Consider the following 25,255-nt stretch of genomic DNA (forward strand, 5'->3'; position numbering starts at 1 on the left):
ATATACATCGAAAACTGTCAATTTATTCAATCACACAGATATCTGAAGCACAAAAATGTTCGACGATGAAACTTTTCACGTCTTTCGTGATAAAAATTACATGAAAGAAAAGCAGAAAGTTAATCGAACGGAACTACCACGTCGTGCAAGGAACTTCAGGTATACAAATCATATAGAGCTTATACATGATCTCTTCAAGTTCCTTTCTTTTTTTTTAGCAAAGACCAACTGAAATTGGCATTACAAAAGAAAAAAGCATGCAATGCTAAAGCACAGAAAATTGTCCAATCAATGCTGGAACCAGTTGAAGATGTGGAGCACTTTCTGTTGATGGTGAGCCATATAAAATCATTAATTCATTTCTGATGAGCTGTAATTATATCACTTTTTAGTTGAGAGATATCAATCAAAGTCACTTTGAAGATGTGATTGTAGAAAGAGCAATTGATCGCCTTTGTGGGTACCCGTTGTGTGAAAAGAAGCTTGAAAAGTATAAATTTTCATAGTCTCACTCTAGTACAAAAATAATTAATTTTTGCTTCTCAAATTGCAGCATACCAAGTCAACAGTTTGTGATATCACTCTCTAAAAAAAAGGTGTACGACATTACAGAGAGGAAAAACTTTTGCAGCGGGGATTGCTTTAAATCAGCCAACTATATCAAAGGTCAAATGCTGACCAGCCCACTTTGGCTGAGAAATCAAGAAGATATTCCGAAATTTAGACTCCTGAGTGATGGCGAAAGCCTTAATTCGGGCGGCGAAAATACTTTCATGAGTTCAATGAATTCGATCTCTCCAATCAATGTGGACGAACTGAAGATTGTGGAGAAAAATACCAATACAAAAGTAGAAGTATTACCGGATTGTATTCAAAAACAGGAAAGTAAGAATGCACATGAAGACAGTGATTTGCTCGCAGAAGGTAGTGACGATGGAGTTGAATGTGAGGAAGATAAACTAGCAACAGGAATGACGGCATTATCGTTACAGAACTAGACGTTGTGGACAATAATTTCTGAGGACACGTTTTTGAATATTTCATGCAAATAATAAAGAGATAAATAAACCTTGTAATGGTACCATTATGTTCTAAATGACTGAGAAAAATAAAATCATGCCAAAATAATTTCTGCTTAGTCAAAAAGGTCACCCTGGAATCTAGAAAAACTAGAATCGAGCCTACCGCGAGTAATCGGTTTTCTATTTTATTCGTCATAGTTAAGTAAGAAGCTAATATGCATTTAAAAAAATATTCAAAACATATTTGATATGGATCTCTCACCTAAATTCTTTGTTGTCCATAAACATACACATCGAATGAACAGTTCGATACCTATAACAGTTTCTGTCACAACATTTAGAAGGATGAATGTTGGAGGAATTTTTTGAAGTCAATTATCGTTGTGCATTCAGTATAATTCTTAAGTTCGCTTACAAGTAATCGCTACCTGAGAGTCCTGAATTTTATGTAAGTAGTAAACTTCACAATAAACAATGACAATACAGAGAAAATACGACCGGAAGATGTAGCTCAATGAAGTGTTTATATATTATTTTATCAATGTAGGGCAAACTATTGTGTTGTTGACAGTGGTTATAACAAAGTTTATTTGTCTCATAAACTTGTTCATCTACAGAGTGAACAGGAAAATTGTAAAAAATATGAAATTCGTTATTGGGGCGTCAATCCTTGCCATTTATTTTTTGAAGATGATTTCATGTAAGTGTTGACCACGACGATGTTTCATAGCGAAATCGTTTTTAAAACTGAGTCAGTGCCACACTGACTCTGTAATAAAAAAACGTTTTCAGTTTCACGAATGCGGTGGTTTGTTGGTGTGCGTTATATAGTCTGATTTATTTATATTTGCGACGACAAATGTACAGTGTTGACTTCTGGTGGCGATATTAGTGCTTGGAAGGTAAATTATTCTCTATCAGATCAGAAGGGTCAAATGCAGTGTAAAAATATATAAGTTTGAATGAAAATTTTTACTTTATATTGTTTGATTACCTAACACATGTAGTCCTGACACTCACTCAACCATTTGTCGATGCATTTCCTGTTTGTTCCACAAATAATTACTATTATAATATGCAATCATCGTTAGACACAGTTTTCGTTCATTGTTTCTGCGATATCGGAAAAAACCCTCTTTTTTCATTACATGAATTAAATATTCGATACGTTAAAGTAAATTTTCATTTATAATTTTGATTTTGAGAGCATGTTTATTCCTTCTGAATATCCATAATAATTTTCGCCTCCCAATGAAAGCACATGGAGCTTAATGCCATCTACACGAATATACCCTTCAAAATCAGAATCCGAATTGAATTACGATTCCAATAATACAAAAGCAAGAGCAGCGGGTTTTCCATTTTCATAGTCTTTATTATTAGATTTTTCCAAAACAATACTGAACTTGACAATTCAGTATAGTTGTATTGGTGAACCCGAGTGCCAACCCGTGAAACATCTCAGTGCGAAACTAACAGGTTTCGGGGCGAACTAGTGCGACACTGAGTGCGAAACTGAGTGAATAAAAAAACGTTTTGACGGCAGTTAGTGCGGCACTGGGGTTGAAACTGAACAAACACGAATTCGCTATTAGGTGATCCATACAGATGTTATCTCGCCGATAACACGTTTGATGCTATCTTCTTTGACATACACCAACAACAAAAAATAGTCGAACGGTCTCAAATCGCAGAATGTAATGTAATATAATGGAACTAATTCACTGGTTCAAAACGAGAGAAGAACAGTTCACCAAATGCATTGCTCAACAGGTTCATCATTTCGTGTAGTTTGCGGCATGTGGCATTAGTTCGTGTATTTTGGACAGTAAAAAATTTGAAAATGAGCATGATAACGACAGTAATGTTGTTCTCATCTTCTTTGAAGAAGTGCGGGCCTATGATTCCTCCGCGCCAGCAATCGCAAGAAAACAGTACATTTTTCAATATGCATTGACACGTTTAGAGGCGAATGAACTGCAAAGTTTAAAGCCTCTTAAAAACAAAGAAAGAAAGAATTGACACATTTATATTGCTTGTGGCTGCTAATCGGACTAAATAAGGCAATGTTGGTTATTAACGTATCCTTCCAACCATGTACTTCTCCATGAAGGAAAACTTTTCGAAAAAAAATTATTGTCCAGTGAATTCATACAATGAGTTACAATAAATTCTCATCGTAAATGTTTTAGCGTTTCGAACTTCCAATAAGCAATAACGACGAAATGAACGGCACGTCATTACGTCGCTTACAAAAATTGTATCTGAAGTAGGATTGGGCGATATCGGATCGATTCTTAGAAGATCGATCTTTCGATTTTTTGGATCGATTTTTTTTTGTATTCGAGAAAATCGATTTTTTGCTTTCGATCTTTTCGATTTTGAAAAAACTTTTTGAAGATTTATTTTTCAGCATACATCTATTTTTTATCTCACCAAAGGCAAACTAACTTTTTTTTGAAACATATTGTCAACATTTGGATCGCTTCTTCTACGATTTATTTCTGTACAAATCTTGACAAAGACAGAATTAGCGGCAGCTAGTGAGGGGATGTACCAGTTGCGCAAAGGATCACTGAGCCTGATGTTGACAACAATTAGAGGCGAAAGGTTGTTTTTTAGAACTGACGCCAAAATCAAGAATCGGCTTCGACTAATGCGGGCGCTACACGATTCGTCCAACGTTTTACTCGAATGTTGGACTCAAACATTTGACTCGATGAATCGTCAAATGTTGTGACGAATGTGCTGCTACACGGTGAAGTGAATATTCGATTCAAAGCAATCGGCCCAAACAATCGGCGAGTATTTGGATCGAATGTTTATTGTTTTTATTTACCATCAAAAACGTTAGGAAACTGAATGACGATGCGAGTATTCAAATTGCTGCCGTAGCAATTGTACTGAAATCGGGCTGTAAATTAAAAATGCTTCAAATCAACATTATTAGAATGCAATATTTCGCCGAATATTTTGAACTTTGAGAATCAATTTCACAGTTCCTTCACCTAAAACTTGTAAACAAACCAATCTGTCAAAGATAGATTCGGACGAATCGTGTAGCGGTGTATCGAATGTCATCGAGTGTCGAATCAACGAATGACAAAAATCCTTTGACTCGTGTCGCTCGCGTTGGAAGGTAATCCACAACGAACGGATTACCTTCCAACGCGAATATTCGACACTCGACATTGGAGGTTCGTAGCTCGTCAGTCGACTACACGATGCGTCGAATCATCGAGCGTCCAGCATTCGAGGGTGTTCGTAGCATCGTGTAGCGCTGGCTTAAATGACAGATGTATGGCACGATTGGCTTTTACGGGATCAGTTTAAATTGAGTTCTGGGCGGTATCGTTTTGAGCTATTATTGAATAGCGGTTGTTGAATCTAATAATGCTTTTTCAATTAATTTATTCAATAAAACGACTGCCTGACGTGACAAGATGAATGCATTATGTCCTTCATGTTGAGGAACAAACCAAAATGCTTTTGATGTTTGAATAGAAATATGAAATTTGTATCCCCTGTTCAAAGAAAAAAAACCATATTCATATAGAATAAGCAGGTAAATCGAAAAAAAGCTTTTAACTTTTCAAAGATCGATTCAGTAATGATCGATTCAGCGAATATCGATTCTTTGGTACCGATTTAATCAGTGGATCAATTCCTACGCCGTTTGGAAAATCGATTCGACAAGATCGATCTTTTCGAAAAGATCGCCCAATAATTTTATGTTATAAGTTTTAGAGGAAAACCGGGCCTTTCATTTGATACCCATATTGATGGGGTTTTGATAAAGTATGTAGTCCGCCATTTTGTAGCGGCCGCCATCTTGGATTTTCAAGATCATGGATTGCGCAGTTTTATAACGACAGCAGAGATAAAGGCGTGCTCCAAATTTCAGTTCAATCGGTCAACAGGAAGGAGGTTAAATTTCTATTGATGTGAGACAACCCTGCAGATAAACATACAAACATATTTACAGTAAGTAATATATATATATATATATATATATATATATATATATATATATATATATATATATATATATATATATATATATATATATATAAATGGATTTCTTTCTGTCTGGTTCTTATGGACTCGGAAACTACTGAACCGATCAACATGAAAGTTGGTATGTAGGGGTTTTTGGGACCGGGGAAGGTTTTCGTGATAGTTGAGATCCCTCCCACCTCTCTAAGGGGGGCTGCCATACAAATTAAACACAAATTTCTACATTACTCGAGAATTAATCTAGCAAATGAAACCAAATTAGACATATTGAGATTTTAGGGTGCAATAAATGTTTCTATGGTAGTTAGACTCTCCACCCCCTCTCTAAGGGGGGGTGGGGGGTGGGCTGCCTTACAAATGAAACATATTTCTGCATTTTTTCGAGAATTATTCGAGCAAATGAAACCAAATTTGACATGTGAAGGTTTTAGAGTGCAATAAATGTTTCTATTCTAGTTAGACCCTTTGCGCTTTGCGCTAGCGAAATTGATCTTTGTTCGAAACTGGAAATGGATTTTAATGTGATGAAACGTACTCCTATATCTTCTTCTATATATACAAAAAAAAGGATCGCCGGATGTGTTGATAAGAGCAGAACTCGAGGAAGGAATTGTCCGATTTAGGGCTGTCTTTATTCTATCATATTTTCTGTATAAAACATTTATTCCATGAAGCTTTGCGCAGTGGCGATATCGTAACCAATGAGGTTTTACCGAGGTGCGATTATTGCTAGTTGAAAACTAATTTATTCTATGTAATGGAGAAACATGTTATTTTTAAGTGGTTGAAAAATCATGAACGAGAATTGTGTCTGAAAATAATCTGATATTATAATGATGAGTTTTGTTAGAAATACTAGGAATTTTATAATAAAAGGTAAATTCAACGGGGTCGATTAGAAGATCAATCAATGAACAGTTCTGCTATTGGACTCATGAACTTGCGCTTAGTAAGAAAACTTGAATGTTTGAAGGTATTGATAACAAAAAAACAAATTTTGGGCGGGACGAAATTTGCCGGGTCAGCTAGTGCTAAATAAAACCGTTTAAAAGTATAGTATGAAAACTATATTTTTATGTTTTTGATTTTTTGATTATTCTACATTATCCATATTTACATTAATGTGCCTATTGTATCAAATTCCGTTTTAAAATCATATTCAAATTGAACGAGAAATGTGTCACCCACATCTGGGTGACGGGGCCTCCCAGGAAATACACCCATTACCCGGATCGTGGTGACGGGGCGATCAAAGTGTTAAGGGAGAATGGCGCGAGACGGTCAAAGTTTGAGTTTTTTGAAAACCGAAACATCACCGGAAATCGGGGTTTTCAAAAAAAAAAGTTTGATGCCAAGTGTCTCAAAATCGTCGAGATTTACAGTTAGCTAAAAAATGTTTTTTTTGTCCCCCGACGATTTTTCAACGTTTAACCGCTTTGCGCTACTTTATCTCAAATCCGATTGAGCTGATATTTTGCATAGGGTGTTTTTTTCGAGGTAGTGAACATTTTTTATGGGGTAACTTTTTGAAATTCGAGATGACCATTTTCAATGACACCCTCACCTACCCCCACCCCCCTTGGAAAATTTCCGAGGATCAAAAAATCAAATCTTCGAGCGCTTTGAGGCACCTCTAAATCATGTCCGATTGAGCAGAAAATTTGCACAGGTCATTTTTTGAGCAAATAAAGCAAATGTACATGGTCGGTTTTTGAAATTTGATGATGAAATTTTTTCCATGCATCCATTGCCACCCTAGTGCGCATAATGCATACATTCTTGATTTTCTGATACATCTTCGAACAAAAAGCCCACATTGCATACATCTTGGACAAAAAACAGTGGTATTTCGCAAAACCGTACAAAATGAAAATCGGGTGTAGTCAATTTAGTTCTCAAATTCACCTTGCTTGAGGCTTATCGCTGACGATCGCGAAACAGACAGTTTCACTATGTCATTGTTTTCGGCTAAGCTTTCAGGAACAAGACTAACTTTATATAACTTTATGTAATGACCTCGGCAGTAATGCGTCTTTATCGGTCGGTTTCAACAATATGATAAAAAATGATAAAAAAAAATTATGGGAGGTTGTGTCCAAGACACGACCGCATTGTTGACGTAAAACTACGCTGTTATTTTATTCAAGTTGCTTGTTTATAACTTCGGATATTATTTTAGAATGCTGCGAAATTTTCATTTTGCGCTATTCTTAAAAAAACGCTTCTAAATAAATGTGGTTTTGACATGTGCATCTCCAAGTGGATACATGCTATGTTAGCCAACCGAATGATAAAAGCCAAATTAGGAGGATCAACTCTAACGACGAAACCAACAAGAGGCTGCCCTCAAGGAGGAGCTCTGTCTCCTTTGCTGTGGTCTCTTGTTGTTGATGATCTGCTCAACAATCTGACTAACCAGGGGTACGAAGTCATTGAATTTGCCGATGACATAACTATCTTAGTTAGGGGTATATGTGAGCATACTATTTCCAACAGAATGCAAACAGCCCTAAACTACACACTAAAATGGTGCAAACTGGAAGGACTCAGCGTCAATCCTTCTAAAACAGTCATAATTCCATTCACCAGGAAAAGAAAGTACAAAATTGCAAATCTTAGATTGGGAGGTGTACAATTGGAGCTTTCCAAACGAACGAAATATTTAAGTGTCATACTTGACCAAAAGCTAAACTGGAACGACCACCTAGAGTATGCTATTTCTAAAGCCCGAATTGCTCTTTGGGCTTGTAGTAATATATTCGGAAAAAATGGGGTCTAAAAGCGAGAATGATTCACTGGATATACTCGGCAATTGTGAGACCCAGGTTAAGTTATGCTTCGTTAGTGTGGTGGCCTAAAACAACACAAATATCAGCTCAGAAAGAACTTGATAAACTACAACGTCTGGCATGTCTATCTATTACTGGAGCAATGCCCAGCACACCCTCCAAAGCCCTAGATGCTCTTTTATACCTTCTACCCCTGCACCAATATGTGCAACTTGAAGCGGAAAAGGGTGCTCTTAGGCTTAAACGTACGAAACAATTCCAACAAGGAGATCTCAAGGGGCACTTGCGAATCCTGAAAGATTTTCAACTGAACCCTATTTTAATCATGAACGAAGACTGGATGGAAATAGAGACTAACTTCAGCGTTCCTTTCAAAGTGATTGAATTCAATCGCAGCGTATGGGAAGAAGGTGGTCCTATAACTCGTCCGGGATCACTCGTGTTTTACACCGATGGGTCAAAAATTGAAAAATCTACAGGAGCTGGGATTACTGGACCAGGGATAGATGTCTCAATTCCAATGGGACAGTGGCCTACAGTTTTTCAAGCAGAAATACATGCTATTCTAACATGTACGAACATTTGTTTGGCTAAGAAATACAGGTATGCCAGTATCTTTATTTTCTCAGATAGCCAAGCAGCTCTAAATGCATTGAAAGCATATACTTGTCAGTCATAGTTAGTTTGGGAATGTATTCCTTTAAAAAAACTAGCTGTAACTAACGAAGTTAATCTATACTGAGTGGCTGGTCACTGCGGTATAGAAGGTAATGAAAAAGCCGATCTCCTAGCAAGATCAGGATCTTCAACTAAATTCGTCGGACCTGAGCCATTTTGCAGATTATCTGCATCCTGTCTGAAATCCGAGATCAAATCCTGGAAAACATCGATGATTGTAGCCAACTGGAGAGCTCTATCAACATCACGACAATCAAGATTATTCATTACACCTTGTAATAGAATAACATGCAGCCTACTTAGCTTGAATAAAGCCGATCTGAGTATGTTGACTGGGCTATTGACCGGACATTGTCCGAGCAGGTATCACCTCAAAAAAATTGGGAAAATAACGGATTTTGCAATTTTGATGCTGAAACTTCGGAACATTTACTGTGTCAATGCACTGTATTGATTCAGCAAAGACTGCGGATCCTTGGAAAGGGCATTCTTATGCCTAACTAGATATGATCTGCTGAACCAAAAAAGCTAAGGAACTTCTTAAAAGAAGTCATACCTTCTTGGTGGAGATGCAAAGTACTAGTGCGAGTATCACTTATTCCCTGAGTGATGGCACGAACTGACAGCGCATATATAGTAAACTGGAGTGCACCACAATAGATCAAACCAAGAGTCGCAGTGGTACAATGCTCCTACAGAAGAATAAACGCTTCTGTTAACACTAAACCTACCGATGTTTCATGTATATCTATTCCTACCACAGCGGGTTAGTGAATACTATTCATTCACAAATACAACAAAATATATAAAGTAATAGCAAAAATGTTTAATGCAATGGTTATATATCACAGCCACACATACAAATCTTTCTGATATCATATGAATGTTTTCAAGGATCAAATGACCCGTTGCGTTGAAAAATACATTCGATGTATGTTATAAGAAAAGTAGTGTATGCAAATTATGTTGTGCAATGTAATTTGCAAGAAAATTTCGACTAGAAGTTTGAAATGGGTCATTTGACCCCGTGGTAGGTTTAGTGTTAATATTACTGGCCTCGAGAAAAATTGGATTACTTTTTCATTCTTGAGATAAGCACAGTTGTCATCCTTAGTGGAGAAAGTTTTGATACTGGCAAGTGAAGCCAAACCACATACATAATTCCAGAATTGATGCAATGTCAAAGGTACCAACAAAGACCTTATGATGACGGAAATCAAGCGATGTCAACTGCTTCGAATAAAAAAAAATAATAATTGCCTCAGCAGAGATCTATTAGATCTATTATTATTTGCCTCAGCAGAGATCTATTATTCATACCCTTCATAATCGACAACAACAAACAATCGCCCATCATAGCCTCAAAAATTTAGTCGATTGTTGCATCGCGGCAATGCACACAGGAGCAGATACAAATGGATACAAATACAATTTCAGCGTGGTGAAGATGTACTATTTTCACGTACGGGTTATGAAGCATGCACTTCATAACGCACACAAATATCCATATATCGATAACTTGAAGCCACTATGTTGCTCGTTATTGACAGCACGGGTAGGAAATCTCACAAATGAGCAGAACAAATGTATGGGAAAATGGAAATGTTTCTAGTTTTCATCCATTTAAACCATTTCACACCAGAGGATTGTAATGTTTAATATATCAGACAAATCTTAGGGAATTTTCGATTCGTTTGGTTTGTAAATCGTCAAAATCCGATCGCGGCAAAAATAACTATTAACGTTAACTTTATTTCATAAAAACGTGACCTGTTCTCTGATTTGGCACCCTTAATGAAAAACGTAGTTCTACGTCAAAAAGTCAAATTATTCGCAACATATCCGCAATTAAACTAGAAATAGAAGAACGTTATTTCGAGATTGATTAGAACAGTATGTTAATCTGCCTGATGGCTTCGCAACAATAATTTCCTATTTAATGCTCCACGTGAAAATAGTTTTTGAAATAAATTCCTCAATCAACATTTTTATTCTGCTTTCCTACATGACGACTACGAAAAAATTCTACAAGAGAACAGGGAAGTTAATAAATATGTGAAACAAAAACGCTCCATTTAACAAACTAAAATGTGAAGTTATATATTCTGAGACACAGTAAATCACATAATTTAGGCTCACATTAAATAAAGAACTTTATCAATATTTCATATACACTAGTTTATTAAGTCTCATAGGAAGTTTTGTAGCAATCTCAAATGAGAATAAATTGAACACTCTATGAAAGTATTAATCAATTTATCATCTCTGCTCTTCGACCGGTAGCATTCAACACACAGTCATTCCAATTTAATTTTGCATCAACACTGCGATACGACACGAATTTGGATAAACTTGCATTCGTTTCGTTCCTCAGTCATTGTTTAGCATTCACTGGATACGGAGATACTCGCGCGAAGAAGGCTGTGAAGATAAAACATTGTGACTTTGTGCAGCGTCAGCTGGGAAGCACAATAAAAAAATACAGCAGATACGCAGTACAATACAGGGTATCGAGGTTGATAGTGAACTTACGGATAACGAATTGAGAGCTGAATCCACTGCAATTGATAGTACCAAGAAGGGACCTACGAGTAACGAGAAATGGCGCAGCAAGTACATCAAGTTTTTAAAGCGGGGCTCAAAGTCAAGGGCATTGGGCGATCGATGTCCACCGGCGCTATGGTTTCAAAGGATGGTAAGTTTTCCAAAACATTGAATTCGAAAATTGATTGCGACATTAAAAGTGTTACGATGCGCTTTTGGTAGGGACAATGCCACATGAATTTCACCTTATGCTCCTTCCTACAACATGCTTTATGTTGTGACAATTTGATTACTATCGAGACAAAGAATTTAAACAATGTTTGTTCATTTCGTTTCATCAAGTATGATTTGAGGTCAATGTATTCAATGCATTTTTTCATCCTGTAAACATCGTTCACAGTTTGCAATCCGATGACGCGTGAACAGAGTTGAAACAAGTTATGTTTTTATGTGCTACGACAAAACAGCTTCCGCATATAAACGCAGAGGAATTTTCCAAATTACTTCAGATAATGCATGTTGTTTGACAATCATTATAACATAGTTTTTCACATTTGTATATATTATTTATAAGCATCACTAATAGTTAAATGTTCACGTATTCATCATATACCCACATGCTCTGTAATCTTCACAATGTGACACAACATCTACAAAGTTCATTTTTAAATCTAGTGAAAAACAAAAATTCATGATACCACAAATATTCCAGCAAACATTTCGCCCAAGCACTGCCAAGGCCTGCACGTATCCGTTCAGAGAGACTATCCAGTCGCCGCAGCTCTCCCTCTCCCGGAAAACATTGACCCCGCTGAGACAACACGGTTTTCGCCGCAACGATCACGCGATATCAACTCGTCCGCCATATTGACCCATCAGTCGTCTCACGTTGCCAATCATATCGACGTTACGGTGGACAAGTCCAACGATGGGACCTCCGGATCCGATCCGCACGTTGCATCATATGATTGCCGTGGCGCCGTCAATCTAAACTGCACCATGCAGAGCAATGTCCCGAGTCCGTTCGGAGGATTGCATAAATTTACCCATTTGAATATGCCAGGCGGAGGCTGGGCTCAAGAGGGAAAATTTCTCGCCCAAGATCTGCAATCATCGCACTACATCAATCTGCGCAAGGAGGTGCGCTCATCGTGGTCCAGCTACGAGGACAAACCACAAAAAGGTACAATCGGCATGCTAGAACGATATAACCAATTGCTCTCGAGGCAAACTAATCCATTCATGAGCAATAATGGTAGTATAAGAACATTTTCGCTAAAACACTCCTTTCTGGCCCAAGATCGGCCAAAAGCTAAACAAATGACTGAGGAACAGGCTCCCAATGAAACGGAAGCTACACCACGACCAAAAGCAATCGTGAGTCGTAAGGAAATGCTTAAGAAAGCTGTTAAAGAGTATGGTTCTACCGTGATAGTGTTTCACGTTGGGATCAGTTTGGCTTCTTTGGGCGCTTGTTATTTACTGGTTTCTAGGTTTGTGACTGTGCTAGACGAACTGTTGTCAGTGTGATAGCAGTGGGCACAAAAAATTTGTTGACCCAATGGATTTCAACCCAAATTCACACTCGGCATTATTCTCTTTCTTTCAGCGGAATAGACGTGGTGACAATGTTGGAGCGCTTCGGATGGGGCGAATCAGCGCTCGCTAGAAATGCAGCTGCAGGCGCAGGAACGTTCGTGATTGCATATGCTGTCCACAAAGTATTTGCCCCGGTTAGAATCAGCATAACCCTGGGCGCAACCCCGTTCATTGTGAGGTATCTTCGAAAACGTGGCATTCTAAAAAAGTAAATTTAAGGTTTTCATATTGTTTCGGGAAAAAAATAACGACTCAAAACCAGCAGCAGATGCATTGCGTTCTAAAGTTTACTAGATTCTATTTGTTTTTTTCTTGTTACTGTTGAGAAATTCCTTCGATCCGGTTACAGGAAATGAAATTCCCTAAATTAATCAAGTTTTGATGAATATAGTTAGTTGGCAGAAGAAACGTGTCGAAACGCTCCGAAAACGAACGGTAAAAGACTGGTATAAATATAGCTATAACTGCGTTATTTTTTTTTTTATCTTCGCTTTTTTTTCGTCGGCCTATTTCCGCCACTTCAGTGCCAATCACCGACATCAGGGAGGCGACTCCACCTGTTCCTACCTATCAGACTCAACAACTCATGAGCCGGGCCAACTTCTTTTACTTCCCCTCCGAAGGAAGGCGTAACCAGAGATTTTTCGCCTCAGAAAATCCCAACGACGCCAGCTGGGATTGAACCCAGGCCGAACGGATTGTGAGGCTGTTACGATAACCACACAACCACTGGCGCCGTCACAAATGCGTCATGATTCGTATAAAAATCGAGAACAATTTCAATGATCATTAAGGTGGCCGTACACTGTTTGCCCGGAGGTCAAATATTTGATATTTTTTGACAGATAAGATTTGATTTGATATTTGTACAAACACTATTTTGTTTGCCACTCTTCAATTTTCAACAGTAGTAAACAATATCAAACACCGAACATGGAAAAAAATCAACTGAAATATTCAAGGTAACCTAACCATGTACCGACAGGTTCGAAGAACAGACTGAAGAAATATTTTAGGCATCCAATAATTGAATATTTGCTTGTCGTGTTTTGTGTAGAAAATATTTGATCAGTACACGTTGACCAAATTTTATCTGTCAAAAAGAGTCAAATATTTGGCTTTGGTCAAACAGTGTATGAGCACCCTTAGAAGTGACAAGCAATTTTGTTGGGCCCTAAAGCTATGCAAGTGATTTAGAGTTGTATGTTAAGGCGCGCCCACATTATGCCGAATGATGCCAATCGGCCTGTACCAGGCGGCATATTCGGTTCGTTATGTAATGTGGACGCCCCATCGGGTGCACGAAGCCGAAGTCCCATCGGATGCACGAAGCCGTTAAGAACACACGAAGCACAATGTCGTCAACGCTAATTTACTTCGTTTTGTTTTGGTTCGACTTTCTCGAACCGGACCCACTTGTTTCGGGTTGGGTTCGGTTTAATTCGAGTCGTTTTTCGGCACGTCGGCAAGCCCGGGCGGTACGTCCACATTTAGTCGGCTTTATGTGCGATTCACATAGCACGTTACGTAGAAGAACGTCTACGTTCCGTCAACGTCTCCACCAATTCACACATGTACTCAATGCTTCCACCAGCACCGTCACGTCAGATGCCAAACGAATGATTTATTTAATTTTATTCATGGTGTCGCCACCTACAACAATTTTAAATTGCAATGCCCTTTTTCAAATCAGCATGCCTAGAATCAGTTCTAAATTTTGAAAAATTCAATGAGAATCATTGAATTCAATTATTTAAATTCTTAAACCCCGTAGTCCGACCCTTATGCAACAATAATAATAAATAGAATAATTCTTTCATCTAGTCGCGAATGATTTTCACTCCGAAATTTGGAGCTAAGAGATATGTTGGCATAAAAAGTACAGTAAGTTACTTATGAAGCGATATGCTGAGGCACTACTCAGTGTCGCATTGGAGTCGGTTTTGACCAGTAATTGGACATTTGCGACTGGTGGCGACTTATAATGTGGGGCCATAATTTCGGCCTCGAACTCAATGTTTACAAAAATGTCCAATTAGAGGTTAGAATGTCTAATTAAACGTGTTGCACACAGATCACAGATCTGTTCGATTAGCTTAATGTCGATTTAGATGTAAATTACTGTACAACCAAATCAAACAAAAGCCGAGACACAAAGCCCAGACAGAAACCAAACGAGCCGTCCGTCTCCGTCAATTATTCTTTTCTACAAATCCTGCCGGTCGTTTTCGTTGAACGTATGCTGACGGGTCGTTACGTTGCTGGTGTATATGAATGCTACTCTGGTTTGCTACTCGACAAACCGATATTCCGGCGAGACAACATGTAGCGGGTTTCATAAACACTACAAATAGGCTTTCCATCGAAGAAAAGTTTTATCATTTTTCCTTTTTCTAATTTACCATTTTTGTGAAATTCAGTTACGAAGTTACGGTATATTGTGTATTTTTTATTTTCTTTCAGGTATCACTCTGTTTCCCCTTGTTCCCATTCGTGCCCGTCATTTCTCATTCCAGGATTCAATTCCAGAGAGGCGTAGTTGATTTTACTCCTGCTGGTGATGTTCTGCTTCTCCCTTCACTCTTGGTTCTTATTAGATTCTAATTGGTTTCTGCTTTCGGTTGGAAAATCATGTGATCCTTGCTGCTAGACTGCTATGCTAGCTCGCTGGAGAATCGCAAGAAGTAGAGGGGTGGAACTTCTTATGCAATGTCTCATTCTTCTTCAGGGACTGAACAGGCGTTCTGTATATCGATTGGGATTTTGCATGATAGCTGCTACTTTTAAACTCTAGTTCCTATGATAGCGAATTCGGATTTATTTATTTTTGATTCTAGATTCCAGATAATGGTAGACTTATAAATGTTTAGTTGAATTCGGATTTTTTTAAGGTACTGAATTTGAAACAAAGTGCCGTTGTGATATAATTCTTTAATTCGGGAAATCTTGAATTATTTCACAATTTAATTCATATTTAATATTTAATTGAAATATTCTTTAATTTTTCATGTTCCATTTTTCAATTCTTCAATTCTTAAAATCTTTAATTGCTTCCCGCCGTCGCGAATGGAGTTCGATGGAAGGTACGCGCGATGAATAACGAAACATATCGCAGGGTCGATTGGTTTCAGAGACTTCGGTTACCTTATAAGGTTCCCCACAGTTAACTCTACACCGTAGGAATGTAATATGATACAGAGTGTACACGTTGAGGTGTTCCTTCTCAGGTTACCCAAAGATAATTTTTATCCGTGTGTTGTGACAAATGAGATTTTAGGGTTTTGTTTGGTCGAACGATCGATAGTTCGCATTTATATAATCACATCACTTACCTCAGCGAATCCTGATTCTTACATCTTCCCACTAACAACTATCCCTTCCATGGTATTTGCTAGGGAACCACGCTATAAAGGCGACCCTTCCGGCCTACGGGCGGCGAATATCATACTAACATTTCTTACCTTCCCCTGGCGACTGTAAGGACGTGGCCGGCGTCGTTATTGACCATTTAAAGCTCGAATCACCGAAAATTGCACAACGAGATTGATTTGCTAGTCCCAAGCGTCATTCTGTGTGTTCTTTGTGCAATTTGGTTGGTTCAGGTCAATCACGGAGAGCAACTACGAATTGTACAGTCTACCTAAGCTCAAGCTCAAGAACGAAAGTTGTTCCTAATAATGGTTTCTAATTATGATTTCAACAATTTGATCTGTTAATATAATGTCTTTCAGTGATGGATGAAGAAGATTCAAAACAATATGTTATGAGCTTTCGAAAACCACTTTGAAATTCTTTTCATTGATCTATTCACAATTTAAAACTGTATTTTTCAATAGTAATCTCAATAGCTTATGCTTGATTCATTACCATTTAATACCTTCGTAGATGTCGACACCGTATCTCACTCGTATGCTTCACCCACTTATTTGGGTAAAAGATGTCGACACTGCACCATCGCTATCGTGAATCACCATTTTAAGCTTCGTGCTCCATCGTGGTAGAAGAAACAAACTTTTAAAATCAAAAAGTATAAAAGAAAATCATTTTTTTCGCATCAAATATGTTGCTCTATGTAAAAGAGCAACAGGTTTTCTGTAAATTGTGAAAAAAATCTTGAGCTAAAACTAATTCTGGTGGTAATTTTATTTTATACTAATGAGTTTTAGTAGGGATTTCAGAAAAAATATAGAAAATTTATCAAGGTTCAGTGCTACGTGTTTTATGCATTCAAGTAACAGCAAATAATACCATTCATTAAAATTTTAAGAATTTTAAATTGCTTTGGGCCCACTAATCTGATAGAGAGTAAATTGGGTCACAAACATAGATTTTGACACAAGATGTCGCACATTATCCTAGACACCTCGAATGATAGTGTTCCTGCTCTATTACAGTAATGATTATTTGAAATTATTTGATTATTATTTATAGTGTAAGGGACCCTTTAGGGTTCCGCGGTACAAAACAAAAATAATGGATTTCTTTTCCCTAAAACTTTTAATAAAACTACCTCGATGAATAGAATTTTACTAGTTAGCTCTATATTGCGAGTCAAAACTATCAGTGCATCTGTTATAGTTTTTCAAGTTTGATTTGCATCCCATTAGTTTGCCTCGGGAAACATTTTGGATCCGCTTCAGAATGTGTACAACACATGTCGTTTGAGCGAGAGTAACGATTCGATCAATTTTTTTTTATTAACGTTATACGAAATTTTGCTCGGTGTGATAGTAATAGGGATAGAACACTCGATTCGATTTACATAATAGGGCCCGATATTCAAAAAAAACCTGTATTTCCTAAATCAAACATTTTCGAAACATATCCCAACTTCACGTCTGCAGACAAGTTTCCTCATCTTCGAACCTTTCTATCGTCATTTCATCATCTTCAACGTCCACCAGACAGTAGCTTTCTTCGTTTTCATCGCCCTCATCGTTTAGCATTTCCACCACGTAGTCACCTTCATGATAGGCGGTATTCTCACTTCTATCCAACATCCCGTGTGTATTGAGATGCTTTTTCAGATAGCTCATCTGGACGAACCGTTTGTCGCAGATTTCACAAACATACGGTCTGTCACCCGTATGAGTGCGTTCGTGAAGAATGAGTTGGCGTTTCCGGATGAATGCTGCCGGACAGTAGGTACATTTGTGTGGCCGTATTTTCGTATGGGCGGCCATTTCATGACGTTGGCGATCCGTAGAGTGGCTATATCGTTTCTCGCAGAATCGGCACTGGAAAGGCTTTTCCCCCGTGTGACACCGAATGTGCAGATCAAGGGATTGTTTTGTTTTGAACTTACACCTGCAGTGTACACATTCCCAGATACTCTCGGCATGGCAGCGTTTGTGAACCTGAAATAAAATTCTAAAACCAACTTCAAAAGCACTGTTGATTCAAAGGTACCTTTAAGTTGCCCTTTCTCAGGAATGACTTAGAACAGACATCACACACAAAAGGACGCTCTTCATTGTGACACACTTTATGAATTCGCAAAGTTCGTTCATCAAAGAATGCTCTATCGCACAGATCACACTGAAACTCTCGCACTCCGGAATGAATTTTTTCATGTGCATTAAGAGATGATAAATAGAGGAAGCTGGCACCACATTCCGTACAACAATGTTTACCGTCATTTCTTCTAGGGAATTGATGTAATTGAAGAGATTTCTCATTTCGGAAGCATTTGTGGCACACACTGCACACAAAATTTTCTGATTCTCGTTCCTCAGCATTCTCTTTTCGCTTAGATGTGTGATTATCCTCTACGTGGTCAAGCAGATCATTTGGATCCTCGGAGGTAAACGTACAGCGCACAAAACAACAAGAAAACTGTCTCATTTCTAATTTTTCTTCTAGATCCGCGCCTTGATGTGCACTACTTCCAACATGCTGCAACATTCGATGTTTTATCGCAGATTGCAAGTCACACCTTTTACACTTATACACCGTTTTCTGAAAGGAGAGATTCTTATGGTACGTTAGAAGGCCAGACTTGGTGAACCGTTTGAAGCAAATGTTGCACTCAAACATATTTTCATCTTTGTCCACGACGCGCGCTAAGCTATGTTTCTGCTCGGAGTGATTCTCCAGCTCAGCCCTACTGGTACAAACAAAATTACAGCCACAGCACCGCACACCTTCAACTTCCAAAACTTCGATAAGCGATTCCAGTGATCGTGCATCGCTAGGAGATTTGTCTTCCATGGTGAATGTCGGTTCAATACCCGCTTTCCGAACAGCAGTCTGGTGTGTAACATTTGATTTCAAATGTTGCTCAAAACGATACTTTACATCGATAACCAAATCGCAGAACTTGCAGTAATAAACTTCTTTTTGTACTCTCGCAGTTTTGTGCCGATTGAGAGATTGTGCTAGTTCAAAATTTTCGTAGCACAAATCACATTCGTGTAGAGCATTTACGTTCTTTCTCGAATGCGTTTGGTTGCAGTGTTCCTGCAGTTCTTGGAATGTCATAAAACTGAGATCACATCCACAGCATCTTTCGCCACCCATATGGATTATTTCGTACTCGGGCGTGTCATCAATGCAAAGAATGAATCTTTCATCCGGGTATGTGAGCGTTCTGGTCACTCGCTTACGCGATTGGGGACGTTTTTTCTCGAGCAAAACAACGCTAGGAGTTTCTTCCAAATATTCCACGGTCATTACTTCGGACTGTTTGCGGTGAGCTTTGCTCATGTTCTGGTGCTGTTGTAGACGATACTTAATGTCGAACAAAACATTACAAATCGTACAATGATAGATCTCGTTCGACTCGTAGCTCTTGGTGTGGTTGAGTAGTTTTATTCTATTTGGGAACGACTCATAGCATCTGGAACATTGAAATACAACCGAATCCCCGCTGTTCGTTGCTACTTCTTGGAAATGTTGCTGCAAACTGTGTTCAGTTTGTTGGCTTTTCGAAGCGAAAATTAAATCACAACCACAGCACCGTAAGCCTTTCAGGCGAATAACTTGAAACGTATCGAACACCTCCAAACTTTCAATTTGGTCCTCCGTCGGGTAGCTGATAGTTCGAGTCGTGTTCGGCGTTGAGGTCTGCTTGGTGGGGTTTCTCGCTATTTCTCGCAGGGACGCATCCGATTTTCTAATCATATTTCGAAACATGAAGAATTCCTCCAAACGCTGTAGGCATTCAAGACACACATTTCCCGGTAGGTTGTCGTCATGTGCAACCTAAAATAGAGGTTTGAGACAACCGATACAATCACACACATAGATCGACTGTTTTCAAAAGCCTTAAATTTCGTAGAGATCTTTTATTACATACTGGAGTTGAGTTATTTTTTGAACGACCAAACGTGCTCGATGTTTAAATGAGCTTGATCACAAAAGAATACATTAAGAGCAGCGCGTTGAACATAAGTCGGGAGAAGGTACAAACTAAATTTGAAGTATTTTTTAAGGATTCTCGCAGGTCGGGTGCTTTCGATGCAGCGACAGACATCATCTGTATGTTTTCATAGGGTGCAATTTCTAGTGATACAATTGGGTTACGAAAAAGTTGCGCAAAACGGAGTTCAAACATGAACCCTGTGCGATAGATGTGACAAACCCGGCTTATTGGAAATCTCCGTGAGAAAATGCAAACAGTCCGATAGACCGCGAGAGTGTAACGTGTAAGAGGCTTGAGCTTTGTTCGGGTGTAAGTCATCTAAATTTCTTAACGGGCTAGCCGGGTTTTTGATGGCTAATACTTGTGCTTGTCTCCAATCATCTGGAACAATATTCTGTTCCAGAAACTGATTAAATTCTCGGAGATCAACACAGGATGCCGACGGTGCTGGATTTTTTGCTTCTGATGTTTGTATGACAAGCAATAGCTTCGACACATTGGAAAGAACATTTTCTGTTCTGATATACAAACGATGAACCCAAAAGATTCTTACCGTAACATCCGCACTGTTGGAGTAGTAACCTGCGATCTAAGTAGTTGATAGGTAGTATCCTGGAGCAACCTTAGTAACCGTTGTTCGTTTACCAGGATAAAAAGATGTAATAAATGTTTCATTACTTGTTCAGACTTTGACCAACTCACAAGTTGTTTTATTTCCACTAACAAGTGGTTATGGGCCCAGAACTGGCCATAGCCTGATTATTAAGAGAAGCTTATTTTCAATTCCGAAACCATGATCCCGAGTGTTGGAAGTAATACGAGCGGATGTACGAGGACGGCAAACAGTGGCGCAGGATTACCGGCTGGTGGTGATGGCGTGCGACCCGCAGGGGTTGTTCGTGCCTTCGGAAACCCTGTAAATCTTTCAAACATGGAGAAGCTGCGTGGACGTGAAAACTATGCTTCATGGGCTTTCGCAATGAAGGTGACCCTGATAAGAGAAGGTTCCTGGCGATCAGTGAAGCCAACTCAAGGTCAAGAGGTCGATCCCTAGATGAGCGAACGAGCGTTACCTGCGATTTGCCTAAGCTTGGAGAAGAATAATTATAGTCTGGTGAAGAGCGTTGAAACGGCAAAAGAAGCGACTAATTCGTCGTTTCGGATTGTTGGACAAGTTGACGTCGCTGAAGTTGGAGGAAATTGGTTTCATTGAAGACTACGTCGACGAACTGGTAACAACTGCTCAAAACCTGACTGAAATCGGATTCAAGGTAAATGATCAGTGGCTGGCATCGCTATTATTGAAAGGATTGCCAGAATACTATAACCCCATGATCATGGGACTGCAAGCCTCAGGGATTGAGCTGACGGCCGACACCGTGAAAGCGAAGATACTTCAAGACGTGAAGTGGCCGTTGAAAAGCTCCGGAACAGAGGGCGCGTTATACACCAAGCAGAATCAAAAACCGAGACAGTCCAAGACCGAGAAGAAGAACGGAAATTGTTTCAATTGTAAGAAACCCGGACATTTCGCAGCAAATTGTCCGCAGAAGCAACCAACAAAGAACAAAGGCAAGGGTTTATACGCGATGCTAGCTGTTGGAAGAGGAAAAGAAGAAGAATAGTACTTCGACTCAGCTGCAAGTAGTCATATGACCAGATGTGAAGAAGGTTTCAAGAAGCAAGAACGTTTGGAGCACTCGATTGATACAGCAAATAATCAGTCGATAAAGTCCGTTGCAAAAGGGTTTGTCGAGCTAGATCTCAAAGTAGGAAACATCGAAGTTCTTGACGTACTGCTAGTTCCTGACTTGGATACAAATTTGCTATCCATCAGCAAGATTTGCAAAAAAGGTCTGAAGGTCGTTTTTACGGCAACGAAATGTGAAGTTTTGGACGACGATGGCGATGTGATTGCTTCAGGGACGGAAGAAGATGGTCTGTATCGATTGAACAAAAAGAAGGAGAAGTCATTCCTGATGATGGATTCGAATATCTGGCATAGACGATTGGGACATATCAATCAGCAGAGTATGGTGAAATTGATGTCGATGGCAGATGGTACTGTGTTGAAGAAGGAAGCTCTTCAAGATTGCATTGCTTGTCTCCAAGGAAAGCATGCTAGAGACACTTTTCACGCAAGTAGCACGAGGGCAGAAGGCCTACTGGACTTGGTGCATTCAGATGTATGCGGTCCTGTTGAAGTTCCATCGCTTGGAGGAAGTCGATTCTTTCTAACTTTCCATCGATGACGCAAGTAGAAAAGTGTTCGTGTACTGTCTGGAATCGAAAGGTCATGTGGCAGAAGTATATGAGCAGTTCAAGTCACTCGTCGAACGGCAAACGGGCAGAAAGTTGAAAGTACTTCGCACGGATAATGGAACGGAATATGTCAATTCAAGAATGCGGAAAAATATGCACCGAGACGGAGTTGTGCATCAAACAAGCTGGTCGTATACACCAGAACAAAATGGAGTAGCCGAGCGGATGAACCGCACTTTGGTCAAAAAAGCAAGATGTATGTTAAATGATGCTCAATTTCCAAAGAAATTTTGGGCAGAAGCTATTTCTACAGCGGCGTATCTAGTGAATCGCAGTCCGTCCAGATCCTTGAGTTTGGTTACACCGAATTTAAAGCATTTGAAGGTGTTTGGATCTCGTGCGATGTTTCATGTCCCAAAACAGAAGAGGAGAGAATTCGATGTGAAGTCCTGTGAAGGTCTTTTCGTTTTCGACAATTCAAAAGGGTATCGTTTTTTCAATCCTGATTCTGGTGATGTGATCATTAGCCGCGATGTGGTGATTTTGGATGGAGGACGACCATCAAATATGCTGAAGAAAGATCAACAAGAAGCTATTGAGTTCATGGAATTGTTCACTTGGGTTGAAACGAATGCCGGCGACGTGCGAGGTGGCGTTCCGCCAAGGGTTCAGGATGAAGTTGCAGTACCGATGAATGCAATTGTGCCAGATCAGGCTAACATTTCGGATCATTCTGCAAATAATGTGGTACCTAATCTTGCGCTCCCACCGCAACTTTCAAGATCAGCTGATGAGCAGAAAGGGTTGAGGCGCAGCGATCGGGAGCTCTCATTTCCTGGCAAGTATTCAGATTTTGTATGCTTTAGTTCAACTGCTGTACAGAATCTTTCCGAACAGTGCGAACATGATGATTCCGACAATGAGGATGTTGCGGACGACGGAGATCCAACGAGCTACACTGAAGCATTGAATCGAGCGGACCATCAGCACTGGAAGAAGGCCATGGACGAAAAAATTCGAGCGCTAGACGAAAACGGTATATAGGTTCTGACTGATCTACCGCGAGGAAGGAAGGCGATTAGAAATAAATGGGTTGTCAAGACTAAACGAGGTGCTGATGGCGATATCGAAAGGTATAAGGCACGGCTAGTTATAAAAGGATGTTCCAACGCGCTGGTGTTGACTACAATGAAATTTACTCTCCGGTGGTGAGATATTCTACCATTCGTTTGCTGATGGCGTTGCAGGTCAACACGATCTCGACATCGAGCAGCTTGATGCAGTAACTGCATTTCTGCAAGGAAAGCTCAAAGATGAAGAGATATACATGGAACAACCTGAAGGCTACGTTGGTGATCCCACGAAGGTGTGCAAGTTGCGAAAAGCTTTGTATGGACTGAAACAGTCAAGCATCGAGTGAACGGAAAGCTTTTCTTCGATCAGAAAAACTACATCGAGGATGTTTTGAAAAGATTCAACATGAAGAATTCGAAGCCGGTTGCAACGCCAATGGATTCCGGCAATAAACTAGACAAGTCGATGTGCCCCAAGACCCCGGAAGAAATAGAAGAGATGAAAGAGGTTCCCTTCAAGGAAGTGGTTGATGCGTTATTGTATGCAGCACAAGCAACCAGACCGGACATAGCACTTGCAGTTAACTTGGTGAGTCAATTTTCTGCAAACCCTGGAAGACAGCATTGGGAGGCTGTAAAACGTATTATGCGTTACCTTCGTGGCACATGTGACAAAAAGTTGATGTACTTGAAGAACGGCGATTCCCAGTTGACCGGTTATACAGATGCGGATTGGGGAGATCCTGATACGCGCAAATCAACAACGGGATACGTGTTCAAGAAGATGGGAGGAGCCATCTCGTGGAATGTGAAGCGGCAGTCATGCGTGGCTTTGTCATCTTGTGAAGCGGAGTTCATCGCATTATCTAGAACGACACAAGTGGCGCTCTGGTGGCAGCAGCTTCTTCTGCAGATTGACGGTGAGCAGACAATAGCGATATTTTGCGACAATCAATCCGCAATATGTATGATTCGCAACGACGGATGTAATCCCCGGACGAAGCATGTGTCTATCCGTTACCAGTTTGTGAAGGATGTTGTTGAGAAAGGTGACATCAAGCTCCACTACATCCCTACGCACGAACATCCGGCTGACGGATTTACAAAGGCTTTGGCGAAACAGAAACATACTCAATTCATGGAATTGACCGGGATCGTAGGTTGAGGAGGAGTGTGTAGTAACCTGCGATCTAAGTAGTTGATAGGTAGTATCCTGGAGCAACCTTAGTAACCGTTGTTCGTTTACCAGGATAAATAGATGTAATTAAATTTTCATTACTTGTTCAGACTTTGACCAACTCACAAGTTGTTTTATTTCCACTCACAAGTCCCTTACCGTAACACACAAGATTCTTACCGTAACATCCGCACAATCAATCATCATATTGGCGATAACCTCGCCTTTCAGTTCGCAGTACAACGATATCATTTCCATTGCGTTGGTTCGCATACAAATCCTGCAATATCTATCCATTTCTGCTGTGGACCAATACGATGTTCAGAAAAATAACATAAGTATGCCTTCCTGGAAATTGTTACAGACGCGATAGTGCCTCACACTGTGTTCGCTTAAAGAATATTTGTTTTGGTTATTTACCAAAAGGCTGTCTATCAGTTCATTTTACTGATTTTTCTAGATCAACTGTGGCCAACGTATTGTTTTGTTCTAAGCAGAGATGCCAGATATGAAGACACATGTCTTTATTTCGAAAACATTTAACCCTAAAAACGGAAATGACGAGTTCAGCTCGTCATAAACTTTTCTTTACAAACTGACGGTATTACGTTAAATGATGGATATGGCTGAAAGAATGGGGAATATTTTATGCGAAAACGATAAGTGGCTGTCCACACACCACATGGACTGAAACAGCACGATTTTAGACTCTCCCCTCCGTGGACAAGCAT

The 25,255-nt window shown here is 39.5% G+C and overlaps 3 protein-coding genes and 1 pseudogene across 5 annotated transcripts; 3 read left to right on the forward strand and 1 right to left on the reverse strand.

Annotated features, from left to right (window-relative positions):
- On the forward strand, window positions 1-1,076 carry LOC129780012 (putative RNA polymerase II subunit B1 CTD phosphatase RPAP2 homolog). Its single transcript, XM_055787852.1, has 4 exons — window positions 1-159; window positions 219-333; window positions 393-490; window positions 554-1,076. Exons 1-4 carry the CDS (start codon window positions 56-58, stop codon window positions 996-998), a joined length of 762 nt encoding a protein of 253 aa, XP_055643827.1. The 5' UTR covers window positions 1-55; the 3' UTR covers window positions 999-1,076.
- A 256-nt stretch (window positions 1,077-1,332) lies between these two features.
- On the forward strand, window positions 1,333-12,944 carry LOC129780011 (uncharacterized). Its single transcript, XM_055787851.1, has 4 exons — window positions 1,333-1,470; window positions 10,790-11,201; window positions 11,763-12,543; window positions 12,660-12,944. The coding sequence occupies exons 2-4, from the start codon at window positions 11,108-11,110 to the stop codon at window positions 12,859-12,861; spliced, it is 1,077 nt and encodes a 358-aa protein (XP_055643826.1). The 5' UTR covers window positions 1,333-1,470; window positions 10,790-11,107; the 3' UTR covers window positions 12,862-12,944.
- LOC129780649 (U4 spliceosomal RNA) lies at window positions 5,712-5,833 on the forward strand (annotated as a pseudogene).
- A 3,947-nt stretch (window positions 12,945-16,891) lies between the features above and the next one.
- LOC129780008 (zinc finger protein 585A-like) lies at window positions 16,892-25,052 on the reverse strand. Of its 3 annotated transcripts, XM_055787844.1 has the most exons (4): window positions 24,945-25,052; window positions 24,705-24,872; window positions 18,059-19,852; window positions 16,892-18,006 (listed from the first exon to the last, which is right to left on the reverse strand). In XM_055787844.1, exons 2-4 carry the CDS (start codon window positions 24,819-24,821, stop codon window positions 17,482-17,484), a joined length of 2,436 nt encoding a protein of 811 aa, XP_055643819.1. In that variant the 5' UTR covers window positions 24,822-24,872; window positions 24,945-25,052; the 3' UTR covers window positions 16,892-17,481. The 3 variants fall into 3 exon arrangements, with proteins under 3 accessions (XP_055643819.1, XP_055643818.1, XP_055643820.1); XM_055787843.1 differs by lacking the exon at window positions 24,945-25,052 and having other exon boundaries at window positions 24,705-24,938; XM_055787845.1 differs by lacking the exon at window positions 24,945-25,052 and having other exon boundaries at window positions 17,813-18,019; window positions 24,705-24,938.
- Window positions 25,053-25,255: the final 203 nt, after the last annotated feature.

Source organism: Toxorhynchites rutilus, chromosome 3, assembly GCF_029784135.1.
Source record: "Toxorhynchites rutilus septentrionalis strain SRP chromosome 3, ASM2978413v1, whole genome shotgun sequence".
Classification (NCBI taxonomy): domain Eukaryota; kingdom Metazoa; phylum Arthropoda; class Insecta; order Diptera; family Culicidae; genus Toxorhynchites; species Toxorhynchites rutilus.

Excerpts from the sequence above, each read along its gene's own strand:
- LOC129780012 (XM_055787852.1), top strand. The coding sequence starts at position 56 with ATGTTCGACGATGAAACTTTTCACGTCTTTCGTGATAAAAATTACATG. Across the intron at positions 334-392 it reads TGGAGCACTTTCTGTTGATG|TTGAGAGATATCAATCAAAG; the intron begins GTGAGCCATATA and ends ATCACTTTTTAG. Across the intron at positions 491-553 it reads TGTGAAAAGAAGCTTGAAAA|CATACCAAGTCAACAGTTTG; the intron begins GTATAAATTTTC and ends CTCAAATTGCAG.
- LOC129780008 (XM_055787844.1), bottom strand. The coding sequence starts at position 24,821 with ATGGATAGATATTGCAGGATTTGTATGCGAACCAACGCAATGGAAATG. Across the intron at positions 19,853-24,704 it reads TTGATTGTGCGGATGTTACG|GTTGCACATGACGACAACCT; the intron begins GTAAGAATCTTG and ends CCTCTATTTTAG. Across the intron at positions 18,007-18,058 it reads TGAGAAAGGGCAACTTAAAG|GTTCACAAACGCTGCCATGC; the intron begins GTACCTTTGAAT and ends ATTTTATTTCAG.
- LOC129780011 (XM_055787851.1), top strand. The coding sequence starts at position 11,108 with ATGGCGCAGCAAGTACATCAAGTTTTTAAAGCGGGGCTCAAAGTCAAG. Across the intron at positions 11,202-11,762 it reads CGCTATGGTTTCAAAGGATG|CAAACATTTCGCCCAAGCAC; the intron begins GTAAGTTTTCCA and ends CAAATATTCCAG. Across the intron at positions 12,544-12,659 it reads TGTTATTTACTGGTTTCTAG|CGGAATAGACGTGGTGACAA; the intron begins GTTTGTGACTGT and ends TCTTTCTTTCAG.